This window comes from Trachypithecus francoisi, unplaced genomic scaffold (genome assembly GCF_009764315.1).
Source record: "Trachypithecus francoisi isolate TF-2019V2 unplaced genomic scaffold, Tfra_2.0 Lachesis_group11, whole genome shotgun sequence".
Classification (NCBI taxonomy): Eukaryota; Metazoa; Chordata; class Mammalia; order Primates; family Cercopithecidae; genus Trachypithecus; species Trachypithecus francoisi.
This window is the reverse complement of record NW_022681456.1, coordinates 10,446,915-10,461,890: the sequence shown is the minus strand read 5'-3', so window position 1 is coordinate 10,461,890 and position 14,976 is coordinate 10,446,915. Positions and strand designations below refer to the sequence as shown.

At 45.8% G+C, this 14,976-nt stretch overlaps 1 protein-coding gene across 3 annotated transcripts in view; it reads left to right on the top strand.

Moving 5' to 3' along the window:
• CCDC62 (coiled-coil domain containing 62) overlaps nucleotides 1-14,976 on the top strand; it is a 55,752-nt gene that overhangs the window by 15,180 nt on the left and 25,596 nt on the right. For all 3 annotated transcript variants that reach the window (XM_033220270.1, XM_033220268.1, XM_033220269.1), the window contains exons 6-9: nucleotides 809-910; nucleotides 6,696-6,784; nucleotides 7,473-7,588; nucleotides 10,778-11,503. In XM_033220270.1, the coding sequence (XP_033076161.1) occupies nucleotides 809-910; nucleotides 6,696-6,784; nucleotides 7,473-7,588; nucleotides 10,778-11,503 (1,033 nt within the window). The remainder of the gene's footprint in view (nucleotides 1-808; nucleotides 911-6,695; nucleotides 6,785-7,472; nucleotides 7,589-10,777; nucleotides 11,504-14,976) is intronic.

Below are 14,976 nucleotides of genomic sequence, written 5' to 3'. Positions count from 1 at the left end.
TGCAACCTCCGCCTCCCTCTCAAGCGATTCTTCTGCCTCAGCCTCCTGAGTAGCTGGGATTACGGGCACCTGCCACCATGCCCAACTAATTTTTGTATTTTTAGTAGAGATGGGGTTTTACCAGGTTGGCCAGGCTGGTCTCAAACTCCTGACCTCAGGTGATCCACTCGCCTCAGCCTCCCAAAGTGTTGGGATTATAGGCGTCAGCCACCGCACTTGGCCTTTATTTTTATTTTACTTTACTTTTTTTTTTTTTTGAGATGGAATCTCACTCTGTTGTCCAGGTTGAGTGCAGTGGCATGATCTCAGCTCACTGCAATCTCCACCACCTGGATTCAAGTAATTTTCCTGCCTCAGGCTCCCGAGTAGCTAGGATTGCAGGTATGCACCACCACACCCAGCTGATTTTTGTATTTTTAGTAGAGATGGGGTTTCACCATGTTGGCCAGGCTGGTCTGGAACTCCTGCCTTCAGGTGATCCACCTGCCTAGGCCTTCCAAAGTGCTGGGATTATAGGCATGAGCCACTGCACCAGGCAGATTTTGATTTTTAAAAGATTGCTCTGTGTACACTGGGCTGTCACAGGAGAGGCAAGACTGGCACAGGGAGGTCAGTCAGATGAGAGCAAGGGAAGCCTCCAACCAGGGTCCTTGCCAGGGGTGGAGATGTTGGCTGTGAAACAGATTTTGTCTATAGATCCAACAGGACTGGAAGGGGCCGCTGAGGACATGAGTGTTAGACATAGTGTGTCTTTGAGGACTGGAAACTAGTATTTATTTGAGGACTTTCTTTTTCTTCTGTTGTGAAGAGGACCTCAACGAAAAGACAACAGAAAATAATGAGCAACGAGAAGAGATCATTCGCCTCAAACAAGAGAAAAGTTGCCTGCATGATGAATTGCTTTTTACTGGTAAAACAGATGATTGAATGTATTTGTAACCTAGACTTCCTATGAGGACAGGCTAAAGGAATTATACCTCTCCCAAATTTTTTTTTTTTTTTTTTTTTGAGACAGGGTCTTGCTCTGTCACCCAGGCTGTAGTGCAGTGATCTTGACTGACTGCAGCTTCTGCCTCCCAGGCCCAAGCGATTCTCCTGCCTCAGCTTCCTTAGTAGCTGGGATTACCAGTGTGAGCCACCATGGCTGGCTAAATTTTGTATTTTTAGTAGCGACAGGGATTTGCCACATTGGTCAGGCTGGTCTTGAACTCCTGACCTCAGGTGATCCACCAGCCTTGGCCTCCCAAAGTGCTGAGATTACAGGCGTGAGCCTGGCTTTTTTTTTTTTTTTTTTTCTGAGACAGAGTCTCACTCTGTCGCCCAGGCTGGAATACAGTGGCACAATCTCGGCTCACTGCCACCTCCACATCCCAGGTTCAAGCAATTCTGCTGCCTCAGCCTCCCGAGTAGCTGGAATTACAGGCGCGCATCACCATGCCCGGCTAATTTTTATATTTTTAGTAGGGACAGGGTTTCACCATGTTGGGCAGGCTGGTCTTGAACTGTGGCCTCAGGTAATCCTCCCACCTCGGCCTCCCAAAGTGCTGCGATTACAGGCGGGAGCCATCGCCCCCGGCCTTTTTGTTTGTTTTTAACACCCTTTGTGGGATCAATGAGGACCAAGTAGTGAATGTTAATGCTGCCATCCTGTTCCCAGTCACTATTTCCTCTTCTGCAAAATGAGCTACTCTCCCTTCCAGCTTGAGCGTGTGACTCTGCTTCTCACTAAAAACATAACATAGATGCTCCTTGACTTACAGGGTTACATTCTGATAAACCCCTCGCAAGTCAAAAATGCATTTAATGAAGCCAACCTACCCACCAGCATAGCTCAGCCTAGCCTGCCGTAAACATGCACAGAACACTCGCATTAGCCTGCGGTTGGACAAAATCATCTCACACAAAGGCTGTTTTATAATAAAGTATTGAATATATCATGTAATTTACTGAACGTGAAAAACAGAATGGTTGTATGGGTGCTCAAAGCAGGGGTTTTTTATGAATGTGTACCCCTAGAAAAAGGGGGACTGAGGGTAGATATCAGTAGACCAGAAAGTATTCATATGATTTTCTCTTTGGAACTTTACGTCTAAATCAATGACTTTCCTAACACAAACCACTGAAAAGAAATCCCAAAAGATTCATCTTGGCTGGTAGGGATGTAAACAAGCTCTCTCTGTCAGTCATTCTCAGTTGGGAGTGGCAAAGGAGGCCTTCACCGGTGGAAACTCTGAGATACTGGGAGTAGGTAAGGAATATGGCAGGGAATGGAATGCAGTTTGTCTATAAATTAATGGGAAAAAAATTAAAGACAAGGTCTCACTCTGTCTCCTGGGTTGGAGTGCAGTGATGTAATCACAGCTCACTGCAGCCTCCAACTCCTGTACTCAAGGAATCCTTCCGCCTTGGCCTTCCAAGTAGTCTGGCTGAATTTTTATTTTTTTTATTTTTTTTATTTTTTAAACTGAGTCTCGCTCTGTCGCCCAGGCTGGAGTGCAGTGGCCGGATCTCAGCTCACTGCAAGCTCCGCCTCCCGGGTTCACGCCATTGTCCTGCCTCAGCTTCCCGAGTAGCTGGGACTACAGGCGCCCGCCATCTCGCCCGGCTAGTTTTTTGTGTTTCTTTAGTAGAGACAGGGTTTCACCGCGTTAGTCAGGATGGTCTCGATCTCCTGACCTCGTGATCCGCCCGTCTTGGCCTCCCAAAGTGCTGGAATTACAGGCGTGAGCCACCGCGCCCAGCTGAATTTTTAATTTTTTTGCAGAGAAGGGTCTCACTGTGTTGCCCAGGCTGGCCTCTAGCTCCTGGGATCAAGTGATCCTCTTGCCTCGGCCTCCCAAAGTGCTGGGATTACAGGTGTGAGCCACCATGCCTGGCCTAAGGAGTTTTAAGTAAAATGAAATTCTTAATATTAATCTCTTGTGATTAAAGATGGGGGGAAGTGTGGTATTCTGCCACTAGAGGTCACTATTTTCACCATTTCTAGGATTGCTGCATCTACAAGTAATGATAACCCGTTATGCTACTAAAGATATCACATATTTGTAGCTTTACAGTTGCATTCAAACAGTCCTTGGACCACCATTTGTATGCCAGGTGCCCTGCAGTATGCTCAGATGCTCACAGGCCCACAGAATTTAGTCCTATACAAATGCTATGCATAAAATGCTGTGGGAGGTCAAAGGAAGGAACAAAGCTTAAAGGATACGTTAGTCTCTTTTCTTTTTGATTAATCACTTTTTACCCATGCACTCTACTATGTACCACTAAATAAAATACATGGAATTTGTTAGCTAATATTATACTAACTTGATTTGTGAAATATTTTTATCATATCCTAAGCAGATTTCTTTACCCAGGCTGGAGTGCAGTGGTACAATCACGGCTCGCTGCAACCTCAAACTCTGAGGCTCAAGTGATCCTCCCACCTCAGCCTCCCAAGTAAGCAGGACCACAGGCACATGCCATCACACATGCCTAATTTTTAAATTTTTTGTACGGATGAGGTTCCACTAAGTTGCCCAGTCTGGTCTGGAACTGCTGGGCTCAAGCGATCCTCCTACCTCTGCTTCCCAAAGTGTTGGGATTACAGGCATGAGCCACCATGCCTGGCATCCTAAATTGATTCTTTAAACATCTTCTCAACTAAAGACAATCTCACACCATTGTCTGAAAACAATTTTTGTATATTTTGTTCTTCTTTTTCAAAATATAGACAATTGGTGGATTTGCATGTTTTAATTATAAAAGTGAACAAAGCCTACAAAAGAACTTATTTATTTATTTTGTAGACACAGGGTCTTGCTCTGTTGCCCAGGCTGGAGTGCAGTGGTGCAATCATAGCTCACTGCAGCCTCGACTGTCTGGATTCAAGCGATCCTGCCACCTCAGCCTCCTGAGTAGCTGGGACTACAGGCATGTGTCATCACACCTGGCTTATTTTATTTTATTTTATTTTTTATTTTTAGTAGAGGCAGGGTCTCACTATGTTGCCCAGGCTGCTAGTCTTGAACTCCTAGCCTCAGATAATCCTCCTGCCTTGGCCTCCCAAAGTACTAAGATTATAGGCATGAGCCATCTTGCTTGGCCTAAGCCCAAAAAAGAATTTTTAAAGGTATAACATGATAATATACTGTCAAGTGCTATGGCTAAATGTTACCATGTTTTTTTGTTTTCGTTTTTGTTTTTTTGGAGATGGAGTCTTGCTCTGTCACCTAGGCTGGAGTGTGGTGGCACAATCTTGTCTTACTTCAACTTCCGCCTCCTGGGTTCAAACAATTCTTATGCCTCAGCCTCCAGAGTAGCTGGGACTGCAGGCACACGCCATCACACCTGGCTAACTTTTTGTACTTTAGTAGAGACGCAGTTTAATTGTGTTGCCCAGTCTGGTCTCGAACTCCTGAGCTCAGATGATCCACCCACCTCGGCCTCCCAGAGGGTTAGGATTACAGGTGTGAACTACCGCACCCACTCAGATGTTACCACGTTTTATTTGAAGTTGGAATATGTCTTAAAGTTTTACTTTTAAGTTTAAAACTTTTTTTTTCTCTTGCTGACAATGCAGTTTGTTTATTTGTTTGTTTGTTTTGAGACGGAATCTAGCTCTCTATCGCCCAGGCTGGAGTGCAGTGCCGCGTTCTCGGCTCACTGCAAGCTCAGCCTCCTGGGTTCACGCCATTCTTCTGCCTCAGCTTCCCGAGTAGCTGGGACTACAGGCACCCGCCACCATGCCCAGCTAATTTTTTGTATTTTTAATAGAGACAGGGTTTCACTGTGTTAGCCAGGATGGTCTCGATCTCCTGACCTCGTGATCTGCCCACCTTGGCCTCCCAAAGTGCTGGAATTACAGGCGTGTTCTTTACATAGGCTGAGAGGACAAAACATGTCTTGTTTGTACATAACTAGGAGTAAGGAGTTTGCAAAGGGAACAATGATACTAGTTTACATTTCTGTGGGTCCTGACAGTCCTGTAGGTGAGCTCTTGTAGACTGAGTGTCTGCCTCAGGTCTTCCAGGCAGTAAAACGCAGAGTCTTGATAAGAATTCAGCAGGTTCCAGGCATCTAAGGCCCTTCCCATTGTTGTTGTTGTTGTTTTTTTTTGACGGAGTCTCGCTCTGTCGCCCAGGCTGGAGTGCAGTGGCGCGATCTCCAGTCACTGCAAGCTCCGCCTCCCGGGTTCACGCCATTCTCCTGCCTCAGCCTCCCGTGTAGCTGGGACTACAGGCACCCGCCACCGCCCCCGGCTAATTTTTATATTTTTAGTAGAGACAGGGTTTCACCGTGTTAGCCAAGGTGGTCTCGATCTCCTGACCTTGTGATCTGCCCATCTCAGCCTCCCAAAGTGCTGGGATTACAGGCGTGGGCCCCGTTGTTTTATCTTAGGCTGCTTGTTCAGGCAGATAGCAGCAGAGAGTTCCTTACCTCTTTGTTTTCTGTGGCCAACTTGTGAAAATAGACCCAATCCACTTTGATCTCTCAGCTAAACCCAGCAGTGGAGAAAACTATCTGAACTAGGGAAACATTTATATTTACAGTGGCATTGCCTCTTATGCAAAAGTAGATTATTCTAAAATCAGAGATTAAGGCAGTATTCAAATATATATATATATTTTTTTTTTTTTTCTTTGACCTCCTGCCCTCCCCCTCCACCCCCCAACAACCCCACCAGCCAACATTCAGATATATTTAAAATTACTCTGAGGGCCAGATAAAGTAGTTGGCTTTTGTTTAGGGACCATGCTGTATCCAAAACAAGTATCTTTTTTTTTTAAGAGACAGTGTCTTGCTGTGTTGGCTCAGGCTGGTCTTAAACTCCTGGGCTCAAGCAGTCTTCCCACCTCAGCCTCCGAAGTAGCTGCGATTATAACAAAACAGGTTTATTTAAACATTAGGAGTACACCCTGCTCGGATGCTGTTAACATGAGAGGCGTGTGGAATTGAGACCCGCTGAGTCAGATGCACTACGGATATCCCTTCCACTGTTAAAATGTCTCGGTTTCGGCCAAGCACAGTGGCTCATGCCTGTAATCCCAGCATTTTGGGAGGCCGAGGTGGGCAGATCACATGAGGCCAGGAGTTGGAGACCAACCTGGCTAACGTGGTGAAACCCAGGAGTTCAAGACCAGCCTGGGCAACATAGCGAGACCCCATCTCTGTTTTTAAAAATAATTAAAGTAATATGTATTAAGTATAGAGATCTGGAAATCACCCTCATTCTATCACCCACGAAAGGAAAGATAAATAATCCCTGAATCTACAAATCACTTCTTTTTCTTCTTTTTTTTTTGAGACAAAGTGCTCACTCCATCATCCAGGCTGGAGTGCAGTGGCGCAGTCTCTGCTCACTGCAACCTCCACCTCCCAGTTTCAAATGATTTTCCTGCCTCAGCCTCCCAAGTGACCGGGACCACAGGCATACACCACCACACCTGGCTGAATTTGTATTTTTAGTAGAGATGGGGTTTTGCCATGTTGGCCAGGCTAGTCTCGAACTCCTGACCTCAAGTGATCCACCCACCTCGGCCTCCCAAAGTGCTGCAGTTACAGGTGCGAGCCACTGCATTCAGCCCATTCTGCTGTTTTTAAGTTCAGGAACAACAACAAAAATGTTAGCTGAGCATTGAATTGTTGGAAATGGAGAGGTTTGTGTTGATACAGCTGATGAAAAATGTTTAACAATACTTGTTCTTAAATAGTAGAGAGAGAAAAGAGGAAAGATGAATTGCTTAATATTGCGAAGTCAAAGCAAGAACGCACAAATTCAGAACTGCACAATCTGAGACAGGTATGTCCCCAATCATCCTTCTCTATCACATAAGAAATGTTTGTAAACAAATAGCAAATTAGAAAAAAGTATGCCTGTCGATTTTGTTTAATTGGTGGTTTGGAACCCTAACTACATTAGTTGTATATCATGTTTATTTATTTTTATTTATTTATTTTTTTGAGATGGAGTCTCACACTGTCGCCTAGGCTGGGGTGCAATGGCCTGATCTTGGCTCACTGCAACCTCCACCCCCCAGGTACAAGCGATCCTCATGCCTCAGCCTCCCAAGTAGCTGGGATTACATGTGCCCACCACCACGCCCAGCTAATTTTTTGTATTTTTAGTAGAGACAAGGTTTTACTATATTGACCAGGCTGATCTTGAACTCCTGACCTCATGATCCACCCACCTCAGACTCCCAAAGTGCTGGGATTACAGGTGTGAACCACTGAGCCCAGCCTGTATATCATGTTTAGTACAGCAGATAGGGTGTTGCTTGTGGTGATCAAAGGCAGGGAGCCCAGCTATCCTAGCAAATCTTAGTGCTAACAAAGGAAAATTAAAAGCAGACATATTTAGCATATTTCCCTAGTAACTATCTGATCTGTTTTAGGGTTTGTGAACTGTTTCAGGGAAAGTGCCAAATTGTTGGTTCAGTTTAGTTTTGTTATTACATTTCATATTGATTTGTCAATATCCATGACAGATTTATGTAAAACAACAGAGTGATCTGCAGTTTCTTAATTTCAATGTGGAAAATTCTCAAGAATTAATACAGATGTATGACTCAAAGATGGAGGACTCAAAGGCTCTGGACTCCAGGTAATCTCAGCAAGATGCAATTAATATGATCTTGTATTATATTCCATCAGTCAGTATTGACTGTGCACTTACTCTTGGCCAGTACTGACTACTGTTCCCCATATGGTAGGAAATAAATGTGGCCGGGTACGGTGCCTCACACCTGTAATCCCAGCACTTTGGGAGGCCAAGGCAGGTTGGTCACCTGAGGTCAGGAGTTTGAGACCAGCCTGGCCAACATGGTGAAATCCCATCTCTACTAAAAATACAAACATTAGCCAGGCATAGTGGCTTATGCCTGTAGTCCCAGCTACTCAGGAGGCTGAGGCACGAGAATCGCTTGAACCTGGGAGGTGGAGGTTGCAGTGAGCCCAGATCACGCCACTGCACTCCAGCCTGGTGACAGAGCGAGACTCCATTTCTAAATAAATAAATAAATAAATAAAAATATAAAAATTAGTTGGGCGTGGTCGCGGGCACGTGTAATCCCAGCTACTTGGGAGGCTGAGGCAGGAGAATCACTTGAACCCCAGAGGTGGAGGTTGCAGTGAGCCGAGATCGCGCCATCGTACTCCAGCCTGGGTGACAAGAGCCAAACTCCGTCTCAAAAAATAAATAAATAGGCCTGGTGCGGTGGCTCATGCCTGTAATCCCAGCACTTTGGGAGGCCAAGGTGGGTGGATCACGAGGTCGGGAGATCAAGACCATCTTGGCTAACACGGTGAAACCCCGTCTGTACTAAAAATACAAAAAAATTAGCCGGGCGTGGTGGCACGCACCTGTAGTCCCAGCTATTCGGCAGGCTAAGGCAGGAGAATTGCTGGAACCTGGGAGGCAGAGGTTGCAGCGAGCTGAGATTGCGCCACTGCACTCCAGCCTGGGAGACAGAGTGAGACTCCGTCTGAAAATTAAATAAATAAAATAAATGTGTGTGAGCTAATAATGTCTGTCATAATCCTCAGTTGTAGGAAGACCTGATCTAAGAATTTTAGGCATGATCCTGATTTAGCCACTGGATAGAAGTAAATATGTTTAACCTGATTTGCCCTTCTGTTGTGCAGAAGGCTTTGAGCTAGAGTAGACACTACAGAGATGAATCATTCATTCATCCATCCATCCATCCAGCATTCAGTGTTTAGACACTAGGCTAGGACTTGGGCACATGTAGGTATATAGGACATGGCACTCGCCCAAAAGAAGTAATGCCAAGGACTGCATTGATTGCTGAGTAAAAGCCCCACTCCACCGAGGGTGATCTGTGCCCTTAACTGGATTTTCCTGCTTGTGTCATTAATAGGAAACATCTTCCCTTCCCTACAACAAGCAGTGTGGGAATTAAATTGGTTTCTGTAAAATTAAAATATAAACATATAAAGTGTGGTTTAATTTAACAGGCATATAAGTGTACCACAGCTCAACGTAGTCTACTTTTCTAAGCCGAAATGTTACAAGGAGTCTTTGAAAGGGAGAGGGATTAAGGAAGCTCCCCATGACTGTTTGGAACCATGGAGGCTGGACTGGGTTGCAGCAGCCACTTTCCCTGGGAGTTGAGAGCAGCAGGGCTTAGTAGTTGCAGCACTGCTGCAATCGCCCTAGGCGTGTGGCGTGTGCCGTGTGCCGTGTGCCTGTGGCTGGGGCCGCCCTGCTTTCCGCTGTTCTTGCTGCACTTTCCTTTGGGGCTCTCTGCGGGGGGGTTGTGGCTTGTGGCTCTGAGTCCTAGCTGCTGCCACTGCCACCAGACTAACTCAGAGTTCTCTTGCAGGCAGAAGCCTCTAACATACTGGCTCTTTCTCCTTTTTCCTTTTTTTGAGATGGGGTCTTGCTCTGTTGCCCAGGCTGGCATGCAGTGGTGCAACCTTAGCTCACTGCAACTTCCACCTTCTGGGTTCAAGCAATCCTCTCACCACAGCCTTCCAAGTGAGTAGCTGGGCCCACAGGGGTGCGCCACCATGCCCGGCTCCTTTTTTTTTTTTCGTATTTTTTGTAGATATGGGGTTTCGTTGTGTTGCCAAGGCTGTGTTTCTCCTTTTTGACCTTCATTGCCTCTGGGAGGTACTAGATGAGTTGAGGTTATTCCTTAAAAGCTTAAAATGGGCTGGGCGCCATGGCTCACACCTATAATCGCAGTGCCTTCGGAAGCTAAGGCAGAAGGATTGCTTGAGGCCAGGAGTTCAAGAGCAGCCTAGGCAACATAGCAAGACCCTGTCTCTACCAAAAAAAAAATTTTTTTTTTTTTTGAGATGGAATTTCTCTCTTGTCACCCAGGCTGGTGTGCAATAGCACTATCTTGGCTCACCACAACCTCCGCCTCCCAGGTTCAAGCAATTCTCTTGCCTCAGCCTCCCAAGTAGCTGGGAATACAGGCATGTTCCACTACGCCCGGCTAATTTTTGTATATTTAGTAGAGACAGGGTTTCTCCATGTGGGTCAGGCTGGTCTTGAACTCCTGACCTCAGGTGATCCACCCACCTCAACTTCCCAAAGTGCTGGGATTACAGGCATGAGCCACTACGCCCAGCCTCAAAAAAAATTTTTTTAAGCATAAAATAGTTTATGGCATTATGGAAAGAGAGAGTTGTATTTCCTAGGTATCAGAATGATACAGATTAGGATACCTGAATACAAGTGACATGAAAATTTTTTTTTTTTTTTTGAGACGGAGTCTTTCTCTGTCGCCCAGGCTGGAGTGCAGTGGCGCGATCTCGGCTCACTGCAAGCTCCGCCTCCCGGGTTCCCGCCATTCTCCTGCCTCAGCCTCCTGAGTAGCTGGGACTACAGGCGCCCGCCACCGCGCCCGGCTAATTTTTTGTATTTTTTTTAGTAGAGATGGGGTTTCACCATGGTCTCGATCTCCTGACCTTGTGATCCGCCCGCCTCGGCCTCCCAAAGTGCTGGGATTACAGGCGTGAGCCACTGCGCCCGGCCGACATGAAAAATTTTAAAGGAAGATTTATTAAAAGGTTTTGTCACATTTCTGTAGGATTCTTTTTGCTCATGTAGACAGCGCAGTAAGAGGTGAGGATGAAAAAGGGAATGTGGGCTTGGTGGTCAGAAAGGCTTCCTGGAGAAGGTTGGGCTAGAATTGGGCTCTGAGGTTCAGACAAATGGGTCTCATTGGGACTTAGCTCTGCTGAGTTTTGGGTGAAATGTTTAGAATGATAGTATCAAGTATATCTTATAACCTCCTTTTTTCTTATAATGCCACCATAGCAGAGACATGTGTTTATCAGACCTTGAAAATAACCACCCAAAAGTCGATATTAAGAAGGAAAAAAATCAGAAGTCACTGTTTAAGGACCAGAAATTTGAAGCCATGTTGGTTCAGCAAAATAGGTCAGACAAGAGCTCTTGTGATGAATGCAAAGAGAAGAAACGACCGATCAATACTGCGTTTGGGGAGAAAAGTGTAATTACGCTGTCATCCATATTTACCAAAGACTTAGTAGAGAAACACAAGTCTTGGTCTCTGGGAGGAAAAACCCAGATTGAACCTGAAAACAAAATTACATTGTGCAAGATCCATGCAAAATCACTAGAATGTCATGGCACTGGGGTTCAGAACAAAGAAAAACAACCCTCAGAAGCGCCCACTTTATCTGATGAGAAGCAGTGGCACGATGTCAGTGTTTATCTGGGCCTGACCAACTGCCCAAGTTCAAAGCAGCCAGAAAAGCTGGATGTAGAGTGTCAAGATCAGATGGAAAGGTCCGAAATCTCATGCTGCCAGAAAAATGAAGCCTGTCTGGGCGAAAGTGGCATGTGTGACTCCAAGTGCTGCCACCCGAGTAACTTCATAATTGAAGCCCCAGGCCACATGTCTGATGTGGAGTGGATGAGTATTTTCAAGCCTTCCAAAATGCAGAGAATTGTCCGCCTCAAATCTGGGTGCACGTGTTCAGAAAGCTTCCGTGGGACACAACGTGACTTCCCGGCAAGGTGAGTAACATTCACGTCCGTAAACACCCGTGGAGCACACGTGCCAATATTTAGAAATACTACGGGTGACAGAAGCCACGCCATACCTACTGTTAATCCAGAAGCCGTGTTTGCTAACAGAGATCTTCCTTAGGACCAGTGGTTCCCTCTTTTTGTCACAGCATGGACTGTTGAGTCTTTAATTATAGAAGCTCTATTAGATTCCAGGGACGCGTTTATACCGAGGACGGCTTCTGAGGCAAAGGTTTTACTTAAAAACAAAAGCAGTTGTTATGACTCGGGCAAGTGTGTTTTATTACAAGGCAAACGGGTGGATCGCGGCACAGAGTGGAATTCCGCCCTAGAGCATTCCTCAGCCCAGAAGCCATTCTGAACTGACACGCTGACCATTTCTGGTCCAGATGGCACTACCTAGACACCATATAAAAATTTCTCTTAATGCATTATGGTGGCTCATGCCTGTAATTCTAGCACGTTGGGAGGCCAAGGCAGGAGGGTCACATGAAGCCAGGAGTTTGAGACCAGCGTGGGCAATATAGCGAGACCCTATCTCTACCCTTTTTTTTTGGAGATGGAGTCTAGCTTTGTCGCCCAGGCTGGAGTGCAGTGGCGCAATCTTGGCTCACTGAGACCTCTGCCTCCTGGGTTCAAGCCATTCTCCTGCCCCAGCCTCCTAGGTAGCTAGGATTAAAGGCACACACCACCATGCCCAGCTAATTTTTGTATTTTTAGTAAAGATGGGGTCTCACCATATTGGCCAGGCTGGTCTCGAACTCCTGACTTCAAGTGATCCACCCACCTTGGCCTCCCAAATTGCTGTGATTACAGGCATGAGCCACCACACTTGGCCTCTACACATTTTTTTAAGAATTGTTTTTAAGTTAGCTGGGCATGGTGGTGTACACCTGTAGTCCCAGGATTGGGAGGCTGAGGCAGGAGGATCACTTGAGTCCAGGAATTTGAAACTAGCCTGGGTGACATAGTGAGGCTCCATCTCTACAAAAAAAAAAATTTTGAATTTGCTTGGCATGGATGGCAAACACCTGTGGGAGGATCACTTGAACTCAGGAGTTTGACACGGCAGTGAGCTGATGTGCCACTGCACTCCAGCTTGGGCAACAAAGTGAGACTATTTAAAAAAAAAAATGTGTCATGGCTCTTTTTTAAAAAATTGAGATAAGGTGATACTGTCTTGCCCAGGCTGGTCTCGAACTCCTGGGCTTAAGCAATCTTTTCACCTGTGGGGATGACAGGTGTGAGCCACCACACCTGGCATCTCTCAGCTCTTATCCAGGGTCACTTAGTGTATTTACATATCCAGCCGTGCCTGCCTTTGCGTTCATTCAGTTTGTATCTGTTTGAAACTTTACATCGCCCAAACTTTCTCAATTTTTCAAAATCATTCAGGAAGGAGGATACTTGTATTGAACAAGCTGGTAAGTTACTGACTTTTTTAAGAGAAGAAAATGGATTAGTTATTAGCATACGCTGCCTTATTCAGGCTTGTCTTATTGTTAGAATAGCTAAATCTTGTGTGTGAGTGGCATCATAATAATCTCTGCTTTTTTTTTTTTTTTTTTTTTTTTTTGAGACGGAGTCTCGCTCTGTCGCCCAGGCTGGAGTGCAGTGGCCGGATCTCAGCTCACTGCAAGCGCCGCCTCCCGGGTTCCCGCCATTCTCCTGCCTCAGCCTCCCGAGTAGCTGGGACTACAGGCGCCCGCCACCACGCCCGGCTAGTTTTTTGTATTTTTTTAGTAGAGACGGGGTTTCACCGTATTAGCCAGGATGGTCTCGATCTCCTGACCTCGTGATCCGCCCGTCTCGGCCTCCCAAAGTGCTGGGATTACAGGCTTGAGCCACCGCGCCCGGCCAATCTCTGCTATTTTTAAATAAAGCATAGCTCTTTAATCTTAAATTACAGAAAGGATGAAGTTTCCATATTGAGAGGCGGTTTTTTTTTTTCTTTTTTTTTTGAGACGGAGTCTCGCTCTGCCACCCAGGCTGGAGTGCAGTGGCGCAATCTTGGCTCGCTGCAAGCTCTGCCTCCCAGGTTCACGCCATTCTCCTGCCTCAGCCTCCCATGTAGCTGGGACTACAGGCGCCCACCACCACGCCTGGCTAATTTTTTTGTATTTTTAGTAGAGACGGGGTTTCACTGTGTTAGCCAGATTGGTCTCGATCTTCTGACCTCGTGATCTGCCCGCCTCGGCCTCCCAAAGTGCTGGGATTACAGGCGTGAGCCACTGCGCCCGGCCAAGAGGCGTATTTTAATCAGTACATCGCCTTTTATAGGATTTTATGATTAAAATTTATTTCTAGTGCTTAATTATTTGGAGTGTCCTTTGGCTCTTTAATTTTATTTTGTTTATTTATTTCCTTTGGCCCTTTTAGAAACTTGAATTGTTTAAAGGTCATACAGATAGTCATTCTGCCAGTTGCGAATTATTTTAAAAAGTCAGTCATCACGCTAAATGTCATCTATTCATATTTGGTCTTTAAAGATCTTTGGATAATTGCAAGTATCATGGCACAACTGCCTATTTTTCACTACTGAACAAGGACCATTCTCCTGCCTCAGCCTCCCGAGTAGCTGGGACTACAGGCGCCTGCCACCTCACCCGGCTAGTTTTTTGTATTTTTTTAGTGGAGACGGGGTTTCACCATGTTAGCCAGGATGGGCTCAATCTCCTGACCTCGTGATCCACCCGCCTCAGCCTCCCAAAGTGCTGGGATTACGGGCTTGAGCCACCGCGCCTAGCCAGGACACCCATATATTAAGTGACAAGCTTATGTCAGATAGTTTTAAGAGCATAGAGGATTAAATTTAATGTATGAAATAAGTGCAAATTTACATTCAGAGTTTCTTTCAAGGCCCTTTTGACCTCACCGACTTAAAATGATTGAAGTGATTGGCCTGTTCTGCCAGCAGAGACAGATGCCAAGATATCACATGACAAATATGTGATTAAGTAGAAAGATAATTATGTTTTTCTATTTTTCCATAGATTATAAGAACTTGTGTACCTACTTGATTATCTAACTAAAATGTTCACATTTGTGCCAGCATTCCGTTTGACAAACAGTTTTACCCGTGCAGGGAGAAACCGGGGGCAGCCTGTTCTCACTTCGTTGTAGGTTACAGGGGAGGAAGCAGTTCTAGTGCCTCTGGTCTGTTCCAGAACAGGTTTTGCTGTCAAAATCAGGCGGATCACCTGAGGTCAGGAGTTTAAGACCAGTCTGGCCAACATAGTGAAACCCTATCTCTACTAAAAATGCAAAAATGAGCCGGACATGGTGGCACACGCCTGTAGTCCCAGCTACTCAGGAGGCTGAGGCATAAGAATCGCTTGAACCCAGGAGACGGAGGTTGCAATGACTCAAGATTATGCCACTGCACTCCAGCCTGGGCAATAGAATGGGACTCAGTCTCAAAAAAAAAAGTCATTGGCCAGGTGAGGTGGCTCATGCCTGCA